This window comes from Fundulus heteroclitus, chromosome 18 (genome assembly GCF_011125445.2).
Source record: "Fundulus heteroclitus isolate FHET01 chromosome 18, MU-UCD_Fhet_4.1, whole genome shotgun sequence".
NCBI lineage: Eukaryota > Metazoa > Chordata > Actinopteri > Cyprinodontiformes > Fundulidae > Fundulus > Fundulus heteroclitus.
The window spans coordinates 8,758,601-8,780,525 of record NC_046378.1 but is presented as its reverse complement, the minus strand read 5'-3'; the positions used below and the strand labels follow the sequence as shown (position 1 = coordinate 8,780,525).

General features: G+C 43.7%; 2 protein-coding genes across 4 annotated transcripts in view; one reads left to right on the top strand and one right to left on the bottom strand.

The window, feature by feature from the left end:
- gdpd5b (glycerophosphodiester phosphodiesterase domain containing 5b) overlaps nucleotides 1-10,976 on the top strand; it is a 58,540-nt gene extending 47,564 nt beyond the window's left edge. The window contains exons 9-18 of one of the 3 annotated variants that reach the window (XR_004933214.1): nucleotides 179-261; nucleotides 1,692-1,842; nucleotides 4,641-4,862; nucleotides 5,017-5,174; nucleotides 5,265-5,412; nucleotides 7,168-7,250; nucleotides 7,850-7,864; nucleotides 9,231-9,343; nucleotides 9,543-9,833; nucleotides 9,914-10,976. Coding sequence is in view for 2 of the 3 variants with exons in the window: in XM_036149673.1 (XP_036005566.1) it covers nucleotides 179-261; nucleotides 1,692-1,842; nucleotides 4,641-4,862; nucleotides 5,017-5,174; nucleotides 5,265-5,412; nucleotides 7,168-7,250; nucleotides 7,850-7,864; nucleotides 9,231-9,343; nucleotides 9,914-9,996 (1,056 nt within the window). In the remaining variant the exon portion in view is untranslated. The remainder of the gene's footprint in view (nucleotides 1-178; nucleotides 262-1,691; nucleotides 1,843-4,640; nucleotides 4,863-5,016; nucleotides 5,175-5,264; nucleotides 5,413-7,167; nucleotides 7,251-7,849; nucleotides 7,865-9,230; nucleotides 9,344-9,542; nucleotides 9,834-9,913) is intronic. The other 2 variants (XM_036149673.1, XM_012882844.3) reach the window with 2 other exon arrangements.
- A 1,266-nt stretch (nucleotides 10,977-12,242) lies between these two features.
- Nucleotides 12,243-17,986, bottom strand: hspa13 (heat shock protein 70 family, member 13). The gene is made up of 5 exons (XM_012882858.3): nucleotides 17,806-17,986; nucleotides 17,373-17,713; nucleotides 16,555-16,768; nucleotides 16,246-16,413; nucleotides 12,243-13,801 (listed from the first exon to the last, which is right to left on the bottom strand). The coding sequence occupies exons 1-5, from the start codon at nucleotides 17,828-17,830 to the stop codon at nucleotides 13,221-13,223; spliced, it is 1,329 nt and encodes a 442-aa protein (XP_012738312.2). The 5' UTR covers nucleotides 17,831-17,986; the 3' UTR covers nucleotides 12,243-13,220.
- Nucleotides 17,987-21,925: the final 3,939 nt, after the last annotated feature.

The following is a 21,925-nucleotide window of genomic DNA, read 5'->3' as shown; positions in this document are numbered from 1 at the left end:
CACACATTCCCACATGTTCGCTGGAAGAAATCGGAGTTTTCCTTTTTCACATGCCTGCAAATAACATGGGAATAACAAGGTTTTTTTTCTATATTTAGCTGTATTTCGTTGACTGAAAGCGGACGTTGTTCCAGGCCTACTTGTAATCACTTTGTCTTTTTGCTGACTCTGTATCCAGCTTGCTCCAGAGAACACTCTGTGGTCCTTCCAGCGAGCTCTGCATATGAACGTCAGCGGGCTGGAGGCTGACGTAGCCATAAGGTACACATGCATCAGGGTCAATACACAGCAGCACAATGGAGACAAACAAAGAGCTCTCTGCTTGGATTCTGCTTCTCCCTGTTTGGTGTCGTCAGTAATAAAAAAAAAAACTCTGAAGACCAATCATAGGAGGAGTCCAAAACATAGCAATGGTACTATTATTATATATATTTTTTTAAATGCATCGCGCCAACAGCCCTCTGACCAACGTCAGCAGGCAATTGGGGTGAAATGTCTTTTAAATTTTGACAACATTTTAAGCACCTCATTGATACGGTAATCAGCAACCTTTGAATCCTCTTCCTGCAGAACACCACAGAGGGTTGTCATTAACACTATGATGTGATCACTGACCTTTAATGGCCACCATTCAGGGCCAATCAAGATAAAATCGTCAGATTCTCGTCATCAGCCAACTCCTCAATCATCTCTGTTCAGTAGACGGTTGCATAACATCCCCCAACATAATAGGAGTTGCCTGGCTCAGCTCAGACATTTGGAAGAGCAGGCAGAACTGGGTGGATAGTCGCACGATGAGCAGTGAAGAGTGGCTGCACATGTCCTAGTCATGCATGTCCAAAGGAGGAGGAGGAGGAGGTGAAGTGTAGTGGCTGAGAGGGTTGCTTGCTTGTTCAGAGTGTAGCGTTGAGCAGTCGGTGCGTTTTTATTGCATCGCATATTTAAGGTTTCTGTTGCTTTCTTGCAATGCAGTTCAGTTTCATTATTGGTAACGATCTGCAGACGGCCGTTTGTGTCGATGCACTTTTTCGTGCTCACTGTGCAGTCAGTCCTGTGAGAGGTTAATAAGTGTTACCGGCGTAACCTGCTGACAGCGGGATCATTATTCTGGATGACAACCAGAGGGACAGGCTTGTCCCTTACATGACATCAGAGGGTACAGGCCTGCACCACAATGCACGTGTGTATAAAAGAAACAAGCCGATATCTAGCAAGGATATTATGTGGTCGGTATTGTCAGTGAGCATTTTAGCTTCATATTTGGACTTTCTATCCTCATCTGACCCTGTTCACGCTCACACAATATTTGAAATTCAAATACTAGAATCATTTTTGTGCCAAGAATGTGGACAGGAAATGATATGGAGCAGAATGGTCCCATTTCTAGTATTTAGTGTGCCAGCCTAAATGTCTACAATGGTCTGTCAGTCTGAGTTATGTTGGAGTTTCCACTTGTTTTATTCGTCATTTCCATCTCTTTTTACTAACATTCACTATCTTAACATGTACACAGGAACTGGTTTTATTTTTGTTGATCCTCTTAACATTTGCGTGTTAACTATCCCCAAACTTTGAAAAATTGTATATTTTATATAGTCAGTATGAACATTATTTGTTGGGTGACTGAAAGAAAAAAAAAAACAACTTCAGTGTTAAACAGGCACACTCTGTTGTCCTCCTCTGATCACCAGTGTGGATGGCGTACCTTTCCTAATGCATGACCTCACCCTGCGGAGAACCACAGATGTAGGAAAGGTTTTTCCTGACAGAGAGAAGGACAAAGCTTCACAGTTCAACTGGACAGATCTGCAGCAGCTCAACGCGGGACAGTGGTTCCTCAAGGTACTTCCTCGTTGCCGATGTGCACTAAACGTGAACTTTTTCTAAAGCAGTCGTAGTGTTATGCGTTTGTTGTCTGGTAAAATCCATTAATCGATGGTCATTAGTACAATGTGTCCCCGCTCGCTGATCAATTGTGTTCCCCTCAGGGTTTGTGGAAATTCAAGCGTTCAGTTAAGCGTGAATGTAAGACATGAAATTATTCTCCCTGCACTTTGCTTTGTTGCATTTTTTAGTCTTTAAATTTAATAACATGTAAACTGACGTGACGTTTAAACCTAGGGGAGAATTTATGACAGGTTTTTATTTTTTGGTGCAATGAGGTTGCACACTGCAGGTAAAGCAAGCTGTCTATTTATTTATTTATTTATTTTTTAACCTCCTCCCTTGCTGCTCCTCATTCAGGTTATATTAGCTGTGTACATATTGGTGATTTAATAAAAGAACCCAAACGTTGTTGTACTGCGTTTGGCCTTCCTGGTATCCTGGTATATTCTTACTGTCTGAACAAAGCACAGTTAAAATATTATGAAACTTTCCTTTTAAATAGCTTTTCTTCCCTTGTCGTGTTCAGCCTGATTTCAGACAGAATGCTGCTCTGGCTGCCAGAGTTATGCCGGACATATTTGTTTTGACCAAGGCAGGTTTATACCTATAAATCCTCCCTTGACTGTCAACACTTGAAGATTTATTTTATTGCCGTTGGGTTATTATGTACAAACTGATGCCAAACATGAAGGGGGAGAGGGTTAGAAGAATAGCAGGACCGACTAAAAGAATGAGGGAAAGGACAGAGACACAAAGTCAATAGGCAAAAATTACAAAACCCGACAACTAGCTGCTAGGAAAAAAAAATCCTCTTAAGGCCACCATGGGGGAGACCGGGTTAAGACAACCATAAACACCTTTAAAAGGAAACTAACAGGAAAAAAACACAGAGAGCAGCAAGAATAGGGAACGAACTGTTGATACAACTGGAGAGAACGACAGGGCAACACAACTCCTGTATTGAGACCTTAAGTGTGTGAGGACATGTAAAATATGTGGTGTGGGTCTCACATGAAGCGTGCTCAGTGAGGGCCACCGCCACTGGTGGGCTCAGTCGCCATAATATGAAAATGGATAATTGCTGAGCTAACATTTTGTTCTTTGCATTATCCTTCGAGCCAAGTTTAGAAAATGTTTAGAAATGTTATTTCATTGGGTTTCGATAATTGTAAGTACGATGACGTTCACAACCAGATATTCATCTGCGATTTCCGTCACTTCCAGGCTCTAACACACATCCACACAGACAACAGCAGTAAGAGTCACGGCTCCACTAGATGCTGTCATCTTCTTGTCTTTATGGATCCCATTGCTTGAAAAGCAGAGCGCGGTCTCTGCATTTCTTTCTGTAAACGATGCACTGCTGTGAGACTCTACTCCCTTTAACTAATATTGCAACAAGCCTTCTGGGTTTGTCATCAGCACCGCATGAGGTGGAAGGAGACTGGACTCTGAGCTGGGCTCAGCAGGACTCTGCTTTCTTCCACCACTTTCCATGTCATGTGTGTGTGTGTGCGTACCTTTTTATCTGAAGACGTGTGACACAGAGTGAAAGCTAGCGTTATTATTAATCTTCAGTTTAACGTCCGCGAAGCTAGTATTTTTGTGTGTGGAATAAGAGTTTATGATGCTAACTTTTCGCTTAGCTGTGCCCGTCACTGGCCAGCGCCGTTCCCCACCCCTCCTGGGTTGAGGAGCAAGTGACCTCCTTTAAATTTAACCGGCGCTCCCTCTGGCTTTATTTTAATCACCTTAATGATGGTGAAAACAGCTCAAGATGAGTCTTCACTCAGCAGCAGCATCTAAACTGAGCAGGATATGACCCTGCTGTACTTATATCTGATCTTGTATCTTCACTTCTGTTGTTTTTATCTCATCTGTTTTGTTTCCTCATTAGAGTCAGATACAGTTAAGTTGGCGTTTCCTCTGTGGCCATGAGCTTTGAAGTCTGCTGATGGCCAGACCCAGTCCTGATGTTTTTGTGCTTCTGAACATTGACAGCTGGTGCAAAAAGCTGGTACATGTAAACAAGAGCACATAACTCTGGTTTTAGCCTCCCTTCAATGGCTTCCCAGACACTTTTAGATCCATTTTATAATTGTTCTGTTTTTAGTGGTCAGGCGCCTTCTTATTTGTCTGAGCTACTTCACCCTCGCACGCAGTCGCATGCTCTTGGATTGGCTGACCAACGTTTTGGACTGTCCCAAAGTCTCTATAAATCCAGAGGAGACTGAGCCTCTGCAGTTTGGGTTGCTAAACGCAGAATGAGCTGCCGCTGGAGGTCAGGCGGACTCCATCGCTTCCTGTTTTTTAGACCGAATTGAAAATCTGCTTTTTCTCCTTGGCTTTTAACCCAGAGTGAGTCTGTGTCCCAACTCTGGAAGTTTGTTTCTATCTTATTTTTCAAGATTTCTTTGAAGCACTTAGTGCCATGTTTTTTTGTTTTTTTTTGTATTCAAAGTAATTCAGAGAAAAGATTGATTGATTGATCAAAAAAAGGTTTTTGTTTTTTGAGTCTTCTATTCGTTGGTCGCTGTCCAGGTTGGATCAAGCTGAAAATCGTCTGCTTTCTAGCCCGATTCTCCTTCCATCCCTAATTAAACTGTTTCATGTTATTTTTTTTTCCCCAGTTTGTGGTTTGGCCTCACAGCAGCGCAGAACACTTGATGATTTAAATCAAAGCACGGCTAGGGAGCGACATTAAGACATGAATGGATGCAGCTTTAAGCTCTTTCCCCGCCTCGTTGTTTCAGGACGACCCCTTCTGGACTGTGAACACCATGACGCTGCGGGAGAGGAACCTGACCGCCAAGCAGAGCGTGTGCAGCCTGGAGCAGCTGCTGAGTCTGGCCTCCTATCACAACAGCACGGTGGTTTTCAGGCTGCGAAGGCCGCCTCCGGAGCACCCCTGCTACGCCACGTGGATCAACGATACGCTGCAAGCTGTGCAGAAGTCCGGAGTTCCTCAGAGCCTGGTAGGAGGGAAACATCTGGGCACGCTCCTTCACTACTACAGCTGTATCTCCAAAGCAGTGAAACTTTAGATGCTACCTGTTATAAATCTAGGCCTCCATTGTTCTTCGTGTCCCTGCCTTTCTCCCATTGGTCCGTTTTTTCTACTCGTCGCAGGTGATGTGGACTCCGGATGATGAGCGAGCCCAGGTGACGCGGTCGGCACCTGGTTTCATCCAGACCTCTCTGGAGAAGCACAGCCCGGAACATCTGCACAGGTTGGGCATCAGCAGGCTGCTGCTCAGATACAACCAGGCCAGCGCCCGGGAAATCGCGTAGGTGAACGCGCAGAGCCCAGATAGTCGCTGGCACGAGCCGGCTGCGTGTGGGCGTAGCTTCTAAAAAATGCCTGTCGCTGCCTGCAGAGAGTACTCCAGAAACAACATCAGCCTTACCGTCTACACCGTCAACGAGCCGTGGCTGTACTCGGTGCTGTGGTGCAGCGGGGTCTCCGCCGTCTCCTCAGAGGCCCCACATATCCTCAAAAAGGTGCCTTATCCCGTCTGGCTCATGGTAAGGCTTTGCCGTTTGTGAAACAGCTGTTTAACTACCATAAATGTAGAGGCGATGATGGGACTTTAATATACTGCTTTTTTTGCCCCCTTTTTAAAGATTGATCCTGTTTTTGCCTTTGTGTCACAAAGGTTTTTCAGAATCAGTTTTAAGGGATTTAGCAGGGAGCTGGTCTGGTCGTCCCCCATCCTGTCTGGTTTTAGCGTCCGTTTAATCTGTGACAAAACGTGAAACTAGAAGTAGGAGTTGTTTCTCATGTCCCTGATGTTTCAAAGCTGCGTCTCATAATGTGTTGATTTACTGCCTGGACTTCCTGGAACTCCCACATGGTTTCTCTCCATGGAAACATTTTGGATGTTTTTTTTTAGCTTGGGTTAGCAGGCTGCTTACAAAGGTTAGGTTAGAGCGGAGGCCAAACTCTAACAAATCTTTTGGCGCTCCATGTTAAAAATGTTTAAAAATACCTTCATGGTCTTTTTTTTCTTATTGTAGTAGCATAATGTAACACAGAAACTTTGGAGAAATCTAACTTTTTATTCAGATACGTTTAGTGGGAGGTAAAAGAAATATATCTCAATCAATACAAACCAGGGGTTGTTTTTATGATGTAAAACTTTTGATTAATGTGCATTTAATTTTTCCCAGATAACACTGTTACATAATTTCTCTTTAGATGCTTCTTACAGCTTGGGGAAAAACATACATGGAGAATAAAATGAATCTTATATAAAGTTGGTTGATGTTTTTCAGGTTCTGTCAGATCAGGTCCCCAAAGCACATTTTAATCTTTACTCACTATTTGATAGCAGCACATATGTTGAAGATTCTCAGACATTCAGGTCATGATCAGTCCAAATAAAGGTTAAAAAAAAAATAAACTGGACTTCTATTCTGAATAGAAGTCCAGTTTTATTTTTTAACCTTTTTTTGGATCAAGCGGCGCATAGGTTTTTTTCTTCTTTTTTTTTCTTTTTTTTTTTTTTCTTCAACATCTTGATAAAGCAAATCTACCACCCGTCTTTCAGCTAAAAATCACCCGTTTGTTTATTTTCTGCTCTCTGCATGGCATACTTTTATGTTTCACAGTCATTTAAAGCCCCAGAGAGGACGGCTTTGTCACCAGTCCCCCTGTGGTGCTCAAGTGCTGGCTTTCTGGCTCAATCGTCTACCGAAACTTTCCTCCAAGAGCGTCTGCGACACGCTTTCCTCCGGCTCCCTGAAAGCATAATGTTTGACCAGTCTCTCCATCTGTTCCAACATATGGACCCTTAGCATGAAACCTGGTGGAGATGACCCGCGGCTTCCTGCTGTGGCGCTCGGGGAGAGTTCAGTCTGGCCTGCAATCCGCGGGGGCTCTCTGCTAGCTCGAACAGTCTGGGAATAAAGATGTTTTTATGTTTATGAAGTTTAAAGCAACTCATAAACTTCCTCTTTCCTTGTTTGCAAAAGTCTTAATACCCCTTGAACTTTTTTTTTTTCACTTTTTCCCACAGTACAGCTACACATTTCAATGTATTCGGGCTCTTCTGCTGTACGAGGCGCCTATGAAGATGTAGTTTAATAATTAAATCCCTGTGAAGTTTGTAGCTGTAACATGACTCCCTGTGAAGAAGATCCAGGCGGGCTTTAGATGTTCATGCAGATTTCAGATTTGATGTTGCTTTGTACAGAGGATCTGTTTTGGAGGTATTGCGCCCTCTGGTGGTGGATCCTACAAAACTCAGCTAAATCATAACTGCCTGTTTGTCCTTCCAGAGTCCAAATGAATACTGCCTGATGTGGGTGTCTGCAGACCTCCTTTCCTTTGCTGTTGTCATAGGAATATTCATTCTGCAGAAGTAAGTACAGACACTTTGTCGTTGTCAAACTGCAAAAGGTAAGTTTGTTTTCCCATTATGATGAGGGCTCATGTTTTGTCCTGCTAATAGGAAATTTATTCCACATTTGGAGTTTAATCTGATAAAATGTGTGGCGTAGAGCTCTCTGCTTAGATTGCATGTGCTTTTTGATGGCCGCTGTCCTCAGTGGCGTTCCACGTACTGATTGGAGAAAGTTGATGAGTTAACGTCGGGTGTGTTGGGTTCATCAGCCGTTCTTCTTTCCTGTTCTCAAGCTTTAGATCGACCCTCAGCTCTCGTCCGATGCTTGTTTCTCACATGGACAAGTGTTTGTTTTTACTGATAACTCTTGTCATCCCCGTGGATGGAGATCCCGCCCCCCTTCCTCTGTCCTTGTAACCATCCGGTACAAGTGTGTTTTCTGCTAAGCTTCTGCCGGCATCTAAACTGACCTCTCTTTTCTCCCGCCTTCTTTTGTCCTTGTTTTGTCTTTTCTGCCTTTCCTTGTGCTCTCTCTGTTTCTCTCCTCTACCTGCTGTGCATGCTCTCCTCCTCCTCCTCCTCCTACTACTCTGCTGCATACTGGCATCTTCTCTCAGCTATCACGTGATCAGGTAACTGGGTCGCCTCCCCTGACCCACAAATCTTCTCCACTCTTTCCCCGGTTTCTGTTCTTCTACACCCACATTTATCTTCGTTTCGTGCGTTTTTCACCTTTTGGCCCCTTTGTTTTTCTGCATTGCATCGTCCCCTGTTCATGTAAAATCCATCTTACTCAGTTTCTCGCCATCTCCACTTCCACCATCTTTCTGTATTTATTGTCATCTTTAAACAGCTCTGTTACATCTTTCTACTGAATTGTTGCTTGTTTTCTCAACCACTTATTCCTCAAGGGAATGGAAAATCAATGTCCCCAAACCTCTAAATGCTATTAGAACCATTAACTCTTTGCAATTATTGGTCTCACTCACTAACCCTGAAGACTAAATAAAGACGAATATATTGTCGATCTTCATGTTTCGGAGAATTCCCCCATGATTGGCTCTTATTTTTAAATGCGGGTTAAACTAAATCATTCTCAGTTCTTTATCTAACCGCCTCCGTTCATTAGTCAGACCTCATTCTGATTAATACTCTTTAAGTTAATTAAATTTGCTAGAAATGGCTGCTTTCATTAAAGCAAAGGCCTTGTTTCCCCGCGTGGGCTGGTAATCCTTAATAAAAGAGGCAGAACTACAAACTGCAGCTGCACACAAGGCCAGTTCATTAAAATGGTCAGAGCTGCTGAATAATGTAGAGTATTCTCTGTAGATGCGGGGCTGTGTTAATTGCTTTGCTTGCATAATGCCCTTTCCTTGATTGTTGTTCAATCAAGCACAAGTTCTGTAAATTAGGAAGCATTGTGGGAAAGTCTTTGAGTCCTGATAAAATCTCTTTGAAGAGCTTGAACCCTGGTGTCCGACAAAAAGAAGGATTTGCTGCAGAGCGTCTCTGTTAGCAGCAACATAAGTAGCTATTAATCAGCTAGCCTTATAGGAACGGGGGGGACACTTGGTGCGACGCACTGTTAATAAAGTCTATTCCTTGGATACCTTGTCAACAACTGCGCACGTAGTCTTATTAAATGAATTAGAGCCTCTTAGAAATGCATATTCTAAAAGTACCTTTAGAAAAAACAACCCTTAAGCAGGTATTTTCATCATCATTCCTGCATAAAAAGTGTTTTCTTTTATTGCTCCGATGCAATATTCTAATCCTAAATGCTGTATTTCATTAGCTTGAGGTGGAAAAAATTAGAATTAATAGAAATAAAGGCTTTTAAACAGACTGTGTATCCATATAAAGTTTGTCTTTGTCACGTGAGTCACTGACATAACTGATCTTTTCAATAATTAAATTTATTGGATATGACTGAATATTTACTCAGAGCGGATAAAAGGACTTGTGGGAGTTGTGACCAGTGTGTGTGTGACCTGGCAGGTACCGGATGAGCGGCATGCGCAGCTACAACCCTGAGCAGATCATGCTGAGCGCGGCGGTCCGGACGTCCAGTCGAGACGTCAACGTCATGAAGGAGAAGCTCATCTTCTCTGGTGAGATTCTCTGCAGTTGGCTTTGAAACGAGACAAACTCTTTTTGGTGAATTGCTGCTTTTGGTTTGGTGGACTGATTCCTTTGGTCGTTCCTAAATAATCTGAACACTTAACCCCAGCAGTAGCAGCCCCCGGCGTCCTGCATGTGCGTGTTTGTGACGGTTGTCGCTGCTCTCCTTCCTTCTCTTCCATGTCGAAGTTCAACCTCATTAAGGCCCCCCCCCCCCCTCCCCGTCCAGCATCCCTTGTGTGACGTATCGCCTCCTGGCCGTCCTACCTCATCCACTCTCTTCGCCAGCAGCGACTATCTCCTTTCCTCCAAACGTTTTCCCTGTTGCTCATTAAACCTCCCTCCGCCCGTTTTTCTCCCTCTTCATCCGTCCTTCCAACTCTTCGCACTCATCCTCCCCACAAACCTCCTACTGGGACGTAGAGTAGGAGATCTTATAGAGCAGTTTGTCTAGACACCCTCTAGTCCCGGGGAAGAGAAGTAAGTAAATGTAAGTAAAGGTTAGAAGGTCGCAGGTGTTACCGCATGCTGACTTTTTGTTATCCTCTGTCGCCCCCTAGAGGTGAGGAACGGTGGCAGCGCCGAGGAGCTGTATGAAGAGCACGGCTTTGACTCGTACAGCGGCCAGAGCATCAGGCAGTGATCTTCCAGCTCAGGCGGTGTGAGTCTGCTGGAAGGACACTGAAACATGTCAACGAGCGAAAAGTCATGGCCCCCCCAACCCCGACCTGCTGAGGAGCCGTCTGAACGCCTCGTTGCTCCGCGGACCCTCTGTAAATAGCGTCTCCGTCTCTCCTCTTGGACAGCAGGTTTATCACACAACGCCGCCGGCGCTTGTTTTAAACGGATCTGCTCTGACGACTCCTCCGCCGACGTCTAAATGTTCAGGGACTCCCCGTCAGTCCCCTCACTTCAGGCTGAATTTCCAAAGCGGGTTTCTTCTTATTTTCGGCTCTGTAAATGTTAGCGCAGCATGGCGACGCCCCTGCCTCTGCTGTAGTTCCTGATAGTGATATTTATATTTAAAGAGATGAAACCTAAGACTGTTTACAGACGTCTTGCCTTCTCCTCCAGATGGATTATTCACACGGTGCATGTCAAAGTGTTTTGATACTCCCCGCCTGCCGTACTTCTCATCCCTGGATCCCAATGCAAGAACCCTGTGGACGTTGTGTGAGCTGTGCTCGCAGTAAAAAACCAGGAGAACTGCTGACGATGGTTTATAGGAATAAGATTGGCCTTTTCTTGGTTGACTGTTGTGCTTATTGATTGGTTTCCTTTTTGTAACGTGTTCAGTGTACTGTATGGATTCTGACTGGGTCTGTTTATTTTTTTACCTTGCGTGCAGTGTTATGATGATGATGATGAATGTGTAAATCGTATAAGAGTAACTTATCAGCAATGTGACACTTTGATTATCTCAAGACGAGTAGGCAGGCCTGTGACCTGCTGTCATTCTGTGGTATTTTCATGTGGGGAAACCTAATGCATGTAACTGTTGGTGTGAAGCCGGGGAATAAAGTGAAGCTGGTTGAAGGGGTGCAACGCAGACTGAATGCCGTTAGTCTGCATTTTATTACGGTTGGCGTGCCTGAGAATTAAAGATTACATCTTCAAACACAAGACGGCTTCGTTCTTGTTTACAGTTCATTTCTGCTTATAAGACAAGAGCAGTTTCTTTGTTTCTCCCCTGTATGTACATCTATGTTTCGGGTTTATTGGTGTTCACATAGATACGCTCCGGTGATGATTTTAGCTCAATCTAATCATATGGTGTGAGTAAAGAGGTTTGCGTCCACTTATCAGATGCCTGATGATGTTCTAGGATTCATTTATGCACCTACATTTCACTACGTGTGCATGACCACGTTAACCCTCATCTAGTTTTACATAGTCACCAACAAGTGTCTGGTGTAAACCTGGCTGGATGTGTGTAGCAGAGTTCCTTTGAGTCCTCTAAGGCCTCCACCTTTTCAACAGGGTTGATTTTTAGGGGCCGTTCCATTCTTCCTGCTGCTTTGATGTGTAGTTGAAGAAGCTGGAGGCAGTCCTCTTCCATCATTAATGCATCATGAGCAGCCCCTCAGCATGGCACTGCCTCCACCATTGATGGTTGGTGTTCTGAGGTCATAAGACGCTGGGTCAGTCCATGTAGACCCTCCCTGACTGGGACACTGGTGGTCCTGCTGTATGGCAGGCTTTATAAGCGTCCGCCCACCAGATAGATTGGGTCCCACTGCAAGCCTGAACCCGGTCTGGTGTTCCAACAGGATCCTGATTCACGTCTATGCTGCTTTAAGAATGGACAAAACTTTACTCACAGCTGAGCCCCGACCAGAACCCTTTCATAAAGCGTATGGACCACGGCAGGAAGCTGACCACCTCATCTTACCTCGTCCAATTTTACCTAGAGAGGCCCAACGGTATTTTACCAAAAATTGGATGCTTGTGTTTGATCCACAGGCTTGTGTCAGCCTGTGGATCATTTTGATTCTGTGGATTAAAGATCCACAATAAACTCAAACTTTCCAATTCTTTGCCAGTATCTAAATGTCCACTTTTAACATGTCAAGTCTCGAGCGCTACTGTGAATTTATTGGAAGGTATTTCTACAGTTCGACACAAGGGAGGAAACGAGGAAGTAAGGCCAGAAGGAGGAAGGAGCGGTTTGTAGAAATCCTTAAAAGCCCAAAATTCTGTTTATACTGATTGTACATAAACTGAGTTGATCTGTAACGGAGCGACAAAGGACTCTGAGGATTTATGGAAAGTTGCTCATTAGATGTTCACCTTTCGTTTGACCACACGGCTGTTTTTTTTTTTTTAAACAGACTGGGGTGGTGGGGTGTGTGCGCGTTATGACATGGTTGTTTTCAAGAGAAGACAGAATAGATGGGGAATGAATTTTAATGTATGAAACAGCAGTTTCACTCTGATCCTAAAAATGTCGCGTACAAAAATAGATCCAAGCTCTTCCATATAAGGACATATGTGATCTCTCCAGTTTGAATACAGAAGCATATTTTACATTAACTTCAGGTTCTACATCTGTTAAACTCAATTTGGCAAAGCAAAAATAATGGAGGGAATGTTGGGTGGTTCACGACTTCCTGACCGTCAGGAAAGCAAACAACAGACGATGAAGGTTAGCTAATAAATGAAAGCCATGTGCAGATCAAACCATTTCACACAGATGTCTGTAAAACCTGCGTGAAACAGTAACACGTTTAACAAGATCGTACAAACAAGGCACTGATAAGCAACACTTTGGTCCCCCTGTAGGTGTCAGAACTGAGCGTTTAACTACGCTGCTTGTTATTGCACAAAAGAAGAAGACGGCCCACAGGTATGAGTCCTTAAAGTGCATCACTGAGTGTGTCTGTTCCACATATTGGCACAAAAAAAAAACCCATGGCACTAAATCAGAACAGAGTAATCGGGGGTGACCCTTCATTTGTTACCTGAAAACTCCGGACCTCCCTGAACACCTGAGTCATTCCACGCTGACGGGAAGCGAGGCGGTTCAGATTAGCAGCTTAGTGAGAGGGCGGCGGAGGGAGAGCGCAGCTCCGTTCAACACAGAGAAATGCAGCTGGAATAAATAAATAAATAGGTGAAAATGTCCTGACTAGTCTCCTAAACGGTAAACTCCTCCCTGAATGTCCTAAACACGCACGCTGCGGGGTCTGAGCGCGTCTCAACGCGCTTGCTTTGCTACCGGCACACTTCCCATCGAGGGAGGAAGCAGACAGTTCAGTGAGTCGGACCCGCACACATTACCCAGAAGCCCCTGGGGCATTCCTCCGGTGAACACGGAGCGTCACGGTGGGCGGTCACGGGAGGCGGCGGCGGCGTCCCGGCTGTGGATTAGCTGAAGTTGGTCTTGCGCAGGTGTCGGTTGGGGATTTCTATGGCGCTGACCTGCAGCGGCCAGGAGCCGCCCATGATGCCGGCCTGGATGGCCACGCCCGTGACCACGGCCAGGTCCGGGTCCACGGACGTGTTGGGCTCCTTCCCAAAGAAGTCGCTGATGAGCGCTCTGATGCGCGGGATCCTGGTGGAGCCTCCCACCAGAACTATCTCGTCCACGTCCTCCTTCCCCAGGTGGCCCTCGGCCAGCACGGTCTCCACCGGGACCAGGATCTTCTGGAAGAGGTCCTCGTTGAGCTCCTCGAACAGCTGCCGGGTGACGGCGGCCTGGAAGACCACCGGAGGGGGGGCGGGGCCCCCAGGGGACTCGGAGCCCTGGTGTGGGCGAAGGTGCAGGGGCACAGCGATCAGGGCGCTGGGGTGGAGGGTGAGGTTGAGCTTGGCGGCTTCTACGGCCTGTCGGAGGCGGTGGATGTCCTCCTTGAGGGCGGGGGCGACGCCAAACTGCTGCCGGACGCGCTCCGTGGTGTAAAGGAACAAGCGCTGGCTGAAGTCTTGACCTCCCAGCTTGTTATTTCCTAGAGATCACAACATATTATAGAAGATTAGACTTCATGTTAATGTTCATTTTACAAGGGAAACGTTGGGCCATAAGCATTTGGTCTCTTACTGATTTCTTATCATTTTGGTTTCTGTCACATATTTCAGATCATTAAAAAAAAAAAGATAATATTGAATAAAGATATACAGAGCAAGAAAAAAAAAAAGCATTTTTAAATGATTATTTCACTTATTAAAAGATAACCAAACAAACATGAACAGACATGGAAAAGTCATTGGTCTCTAAACTAAATAAATGTCATTGAGTTTCTGGTGAGAACCACTAATGAATTACATCATTCTGGAGGAATCTGGGGTCCGTTCTTTGTACGTTGCTTAAAACATCCGAGATCAAATGAGACATCCAAGATGATTTCATCCGGCTAATCATGATCCGGCTAATTGGGTTCGTCAAACACACCTGTTGTTTACGATTAGTATGGCTGGATTGAGTTATCTGAGATAACTGCGCGTTCATGTGTTTGTTTAAAAGGGGAAATGTATCGATAGTAGAAACAATGATCAGCAACGCTGCTATTGGCTGTTCAGCATGGCCAAAGAACGCCCACAGTTTTTCTCCCAAGCAGAACAAGAGCTTTTAATGGAAGGTTATGCCGAATTTGAGTCATTAATTAAAACACCTCAAAGTCTGTTAAAGCCAGGAGAGAGGGCTGGCAAAAAGCAGCAGACAAATTAATACGTAAATACTGTCATGGTAGATGTTTTTATCACTTTAGAAATTTAGCATTTTAATAATCTCATATTTACTTTGTTCTTTTATATCAGAGCCTCCACGGGACCCACTAGAACATGGGGACAAGTAAAAGTGAAATACAAGAAAATTCTACAAAATGGTAGCCTTTAATTATTACACTTTATTTTAAAAAGGCACTTGTTATGTCAAGAGATCCAAATTTCAGTGTCATTCCTTAGAGACGGAAAGTAAAGGACACGTGCAAACTGGGAATTTTAACCAAAAAAAATAATCTTTTTCCATAAAAAATTAAAATTTTCTTTTTCCAAGTCATCCACAGTTTACACGGTAAAACTGCATTGCTCCGCGTCTAGATAATCCATCCATAGTTTTTTCTAATACAATATACGGCTCGACAGGAAGCAAGCCTTTCAAAGTAAACTAAACTTCACAATAAAATGGCCCGAACAACTCTTCTTACTGAATATGATAAAAATAAAAAGCAAACCATCATACGAATAACTTAAATATTTTCTATTTATGGCTCTAACACCACTTTTTCCTCTATAAAAGCCACTGTTAAATGATGCGCTGGTGTTTACAACAGCCACCAAGAGAAATCTCTCTACAATTACACTGTCGCGCTGCGCTAAAGGATCCTGTCTATTGCGCAATACGTGATTAATTAAAAAAACTCTGCAAATTATTCTTGCACCTTCCGCAACAGGTTGCTGTCGTAAAAATGGACATGGCTACGACAGACATTCCCTATCTCCTCCGCTTATACAGCCCTGATCTAATCTTGTTAAGCTGGCGCACATGTTGCTATGACAGCAAGTCCAGGATGAGTTTCGAAGAACCAAATGATCCAAGATCATGCCAAATCGTCAACAATCAAATCCAGCTAACTGAGTTAGCGACGTACGAAGAACGGACCCCTGACCTGCAGGTTTGTGATGCGATGTTGCTTTTTTTTACGATTAAGTCGTAGGAGTGGCGTTGGTGTGGCTCAGGTGTGCTTTGTGCGTCGCCTCCAGATATAATCCTGCAGACGCCCCAAATTCAAGTAAGGTGGTTAACAACAAAGTTTACTTTGACGGGGGAAAAAAAACCAAGGAAGTGAACGCAAGCCTTTATTCATTTCAATAACTGATTTCCTATTAATCTTCGAGGTGTTAATAAGCACAGAGTCGCTGACGCCTCCCCAGTATGCAGGGTTTATAAATGTGCAGCAACAGACAGCGCGGAGCCAATTCAGATCGCATAAAACAGATTTTTCTTCTATTATTTTAAAGGAAGTTTATCTGCTATCATTTTCTTCTGCCTGCATTCTCTCCACACAGCGCCCTGCCATCAGGGCTGCACAGTGCTGTGGAACTTTGCAGCGGCCTTTGGGACAATAACGACAGACTAACAATGAGCGGCGTCCTTCGCAGTCTCTGTGAATATCACCGTGTGTGTTGTTTAAACAAAACCCGGCACTGCATCGCTGAAGCAGAACCGTTAACTGGACGGGGGGATATTTGCTGCTTTTTACCTCGTCGCTCATGGAAATAAACCGCTCTGCGTGTGTTTAAGCGCATGCTGTTGGATTTCAAAACACGCAAACATTTGGTTTGTGTCTCTTTCTGTCAGAAGGCATTTGCCAGGGGGCTAAATACTCAGAGCAATGCGTAGCTTTTGTTCACATGACAGAGACGGAGCATGGCACCGTGTGAAGCCAGTTACCTGCCATGGCCCTGGTGAGGAACATGCCTCCCTGCTTGTTGAGCAGAGACACGTCCAGGGTGCCTCCCCCCAGGTCCACCACCAGCACGTTGAACACGTCCACTTTGTGCAGGCCGTAGGCCATGGCCGCCGCCGTGGGCTCGTTGATCACACGCAGGATCTCCAAACCTGCGGAGCCACGGGGGAGAGCGTTAGTGAGGCGACCTGAGGTCACGACCTGAGGTCACGATACGCCCGCAGGTTGCGTAACCAGACTCTTCACACTTCACTCCACCCAGCAGATATTAAGAAAAGCAGAACAACAGCAACCTGCGAGGTTGGCGGCTCGGACCGTGTAGTTCCTCTGCCTCTCGTCGAACTCCGCGGGCACCGAGATGACGGCCTTGTGGACGGGCGCGCCCAGCTGCCGCTCCGCCATCTCCTTCAGCCTCAGCAGCAGCCTGGAGCCGACGAACTCTGGGCTCACCGTGAAGGTGTGGTTGGTGGAGATCACGAACTCGGCGCTTCCGTTGTTGTTCGTCACCTGGAGGACAGAGTAGAGAAGCTGTTAGAGGGGACGGAACGAGAGGGAAGCAGAAGTGACGGTGTCTGAACCATGACGAGTGAGTCACACGGGACAAACAACCACACTCGCATCTAAGAGCAATTTAGAGGGACCAATTAGGACATGCAAACTCCCTGTAGAAAGGCTGAAGGCTGGGATTTGAACCCAGGACCTACTTGCTGCAAGGCACCAATGCAAAAAAAAAAAAAAAAAAAGATTATTAAAATACCGCAATGCCAACTGCACCACCATGCAGCCCCCTGTTTAGAAATCTTTAAAGATAAAAATCACACATCACGATGCTGCCACCACCATTTTTTTTCCCCTAATAAGGGATGGTGCGTTCAGGAGCATGTGAAGCGTCAGTTCTGTCACACACAGCGTTTAAAAATCCTAAAATGTGTGTTTGCCTTGTGAGAAGCAGCATTCCTGACCCCCACTGTGGATCCAGCTACATTTACTCTAGGCTTAAGTCGAAATTTAAACAGAAAATATGATAAAGGCGTGCCTGCGTGCATTCATCCCTCCTGCATCCCCCACCACCCCACCGCCTTGCGCTTTAAGGAGCCCCAGCATGACGCACCTGAAACGGGTACCTGGCGCTCTCCTGCTCCAGGACGCCCGGCTCAAACATCTTGCCGATGAATCTCTTGGAATCGTACACGGTGTTCTGGGGGTTGCTGTCCGCCACATCCATGGCTTCGTAGCCAGCTAGCACCGCCGTGTTGGTGAAGGAGACGGCGCTGGGGATGCTCTTCCGCCCCTCCTCGTCTTCGATCACCTCCACCTTCCCGCTGCCCGGCCGGAAGACTCCCACCGAGCAGAAGGTGGTGCCCAGGTCCAGGCCGATCACTTTGGGTTTCGGGGGAGGCAAGTACTGCTGGCCCAGGTACCCGGCCAGAAACAGGGCTAGGATCACCGAACCTGCGCCACCGAAAAGCAAAATCAACCACAGGCGGACCAAGAGGCCCTCCGGCGCGTTTTAGCTTCTTAACTCCGTTCGTCGTTCAACTTACCGATCATAGACATCTCTCCGGACATCGTTCCAGACAGCTGGCCCCAGAAACGTCGCTAAAATGGAAACGCCGGCTTTCACAACTGAACGCAGTGAACTAAAATACACGTCAACGTTTCCTCGCTCGCTGTGGATTCTGGGTAACGTAGTCAACAGCTTTCGAAGCGAAGCGCAGCTCTTCGAGGCTCCGGACTACGAGTTCCATCAGTGCTAGTGAGAAGCGAAAGAGCGTGACGTCTTCCGCGTTCTCGTCCAATCGTCTCTAGACATGGAGGTGACGTTTACAAAACCTCGGAAATGTGATTTGCAACTAAACAACAGTGGAAATTCCGAGCGTTTGATGCATAAAGTAAACAGTCTGTGTAATGTGTTTTTTTACAAGGGGAAGAAGAACAAAAAAAAAAAGAGAAAAAAATCATATTCTGGATATATTGCAAATGCATTTCTAGGAATACCACACATTGTTTAAACGTAGAGTATTATTTTTGGAATAATTTATATATCACTTTTTTTAATGTCTTTTTCGTATCCGTTTGGGCAACATCAACAACAGCTTTCCTTGTTTTTGTCTTCTAAATCCTTTTCATTGTGACAACAGCACCCCCTGCTGTTTGGTCTGTACATGCAGCTACTACTACTACTACTACTACTACTACTACTACTAATAATAATAATAATAATAATAATAATAATAATAATAATAATAATAATAATAATAATAATAATACAGAACCTAATTCATGGTTAGACGGGAAGCCCCAAAAAGGATTGCAGCTCCATTTTAATGATACACTCCAAAAACTGTGCTCATCCCTAAATGTGACACGTGTGGAGAATGGCTAACCCAGGCACTCTCCAATACACATGGTTTAAGGCTGGGAATAACAATATGTGTTCAAGACCTGATTCCTGTCTTGTTTCTATCGACCTTTGCAAAAAATGTCCCAGACTGTAAAATTTCAGCTGCTCCATTAACTGACCACAGTGAAATAAGTTTGGCATTATTAGTCCATAATAACACTGAAACCGACTCAAAGGTCTGGAAATGAAACAATATTCTATTGCAAGTCCCAGAATTTCAACAACAGGTAGAGATTGTGATTTATGAAATAAAAAAGTCGGCTATGTCTGAGTTGAATAAATGGGAATGGTTAAAGTTTCAGATAAAACAGTTAGCAATTACCACTGGGAAAAAACTCAGAAAAAACAAACTGACCCGCTTAAACTCATTATTAGAAGAAGGAAGTGATCTTGATAACGATGAACTCCAAGCTCTACAGGTTCAATTAGGTGATATTTACCGGATTAGGCAAACAGAGCCTACATTCGATCTCAGGTAAACTGGATCGACAACAATTAACAATTAAGACTGGGTTAATAACACTTAATAACACCCAACAAAGATCTGTTATCCCTAAATAACTGGAGGCCAATAGACTTTATCATGTAATGATTATAAGCTGTGGGCTTCGTGTTATGCTAACCGTCTAAAAACAGTTCTCCCAAAATTAATAGCTGAATATCAATCTGCTTTTATAAAAGGGGGCTATATATTTCAAACCATGTCAGGCTTAACCTGGATATGCTGGACTACAAGAACTTTATTGATTCATAGAGTCGGATCTTATTTCTCGACATCTTTAAAGCGTTCGATACATTAGAGCATAATTTTCTATTTAGATCTCTCTATGAATTAGGATTTGGTGTAACATTCTGCAACACAATTAAAATGCTTTACAACAACATCTGTAGTTACGTTATACTATCCACAGGGTTATCAAAAAGGATTAAAATGAACAGAGGAATTGGACAAGGATTCCTAATATCACCCAAATTGTTTGTTCTATGTACTCAAATTATAGCTTACTCAGTCATTAACCATCCAGAACTTAAAGGTATTAACATATTTAATTATGAATACAAAATTAACCAGTTTGCTGACGACAGTCATCTTTATCCAAAATAAAAACATTACCAAAAAAGCCCTTCAACTAATTTCAACGTTCTCACTTGCTTCTGGTTTGTCATGAAATGTGAAAAACTGTGAACTCCTACCTCTTTAAACCTGTCAGGAGATCACGGTTGAAAACATTCCTGTTAAATCTCAAGCTACTTATCTGGGTATCACAATACATGCTGATGGAACCACAGCGAACCAATCTAACACTGAAGTTAAAATAAATCACATGGAAAAATCCCTTAATCACTGGTCAACCAGAGAACTTTCTGTATTTGTCTGAATTCTGTTGGTTTAAGCCGAAAGCCTTTCAAAATGTATTTACCCTTTTTACCAAAATTTCTATCCACAATCAGCATATTGAGAATAAACTTGATAAATCAGTTTTAATCCCAACCGGATTCAACGTAGTTCCACATACCAGAGTGTCTGTTTGAGAGTGTTGGTGGTCTAAACTTTTGGCTAAAATGTGATTTCCTGATTTCAAAACTCCTCTTATAATGATCAGATTTCCATAAGCAGATGCTCACAACTTTACTGCACACAACTCCACCTTGTGGAGCAACAGGGTTATTACAATAAATAGAAAAACTCTTGAAAGTAGAATGGGTGAATAAAGGTGTTTTTTTTTCATCTTTGATCTACTGGATGAGAATGTAGATTTATTAGAGTTTAGGAATTTTGTTGACAAGTTTCACTTCAAATGTTCATATAGATAATTTAAAGCTGTATGTAAAGCAATTCCACCTTCCTTATTTCAGCTAATCCAAAACATTTTGGTCTACCTAAAAGTGACTGCTAAACTACCCGAATTATAAATTGGAGATATAGAATTGAAGAAAAAAACATTGCAATAATAAAGTTATCAGAAACACTTTACTACCCTGCTGCGTAAACTTTGAAGAAGTGATTTAAGTCTGAAGTGGAATTGTGTCTTTTGTGGGGAGGATTGCGAAACAGTACATCATTTTTTTTGCCCTTTTTCTTTCAAGTTTTGGGAGGAAGTTATCGCCTGGTTTAATTTAGGTCATGTCCTCATTTTGGATTTCTTACAAACTTTGCTGTATGTTCAAGCTTTCCTCAAAGATACCCCAATTTAGTGAATATTATTTAAATTTTAGGCAGATATCATAAACCAGGGGCCACCAGCCTTTCTGAAACCGAGAGCTACTTCATTGGTGTTGTGTCATACGAAGGGCTGCCACTACTGACCTCTGAACTAGAAGAGTTAAAGTTCACCTCAATTTTATGTAAAATAAATACGTGTTTCATGCATTGTTATAGCTCTTGTCATGTTTAAATCTATATAAATGCAAGTGTGATTAAACAAGAAGAGTAATGGAATAAAGTAAAGTTTTGATGGTGGATTGTGGGTTTTTTTTTTTTAACAGGAAACTAAATGTGGCCCTCGAGGGCTACTTGGTGCCTGCAGGCACCGTGTTGGTGACCCCTGTCATAGACATTGTAAAAAATGGAAAAACTGTTTGCCCTCTGCAGCTGGGATCAAAAGTGAACGGAGGAGTTATTTTCATTGTCTGGAACTATTGTCAGAAAGAAACGCTTCAATATCTAACCTGCTCGTTCTTGCAGAGGACTGTCCTGTGCTCTAAAATGTCATCGGCACGAAAGCCTTGCGTTGTGATGTCACTGTAACCCCCCTTGTTGTTAGTGCTGTCTCTACTTTGTTAGAAACTTTATTCATATGATGTTTTTATTACATTTTTTTTCTATTTAATTTCATTGATTTATTTTGATACATTTATGACATGACAAAAAACAAGATGAACATTTTTAATACTTCAAAGGTGGGCCCCATCAAAAAACTTTTGAGAACCGCTGGCTTTGATGTTAGTTGGATAGCAACCAGTCCCATGATTTTAGGTATTTAATGCCAAAACCTCTTCTGCTCAGACATCTTTTTTGTAAATGATGTAAAAGTCAAGCTGATAAAACCAATTCTTGTTCCGAGTTACTAACTGGAAAACTTTTGTCATTTTCTATAGGAATGCAGCAATGTTGTAGACACAGTGTATATTCACCTTATGTAGGAGAAAAATTTGTATTTTTCCTTCTGTACACTCCACCTCCTCCTTTTCCTACTCCCACTCCTCTTAAAACTGCTACTACTTCTACTAATAATGATAATGATGTTGTCATACTGTTA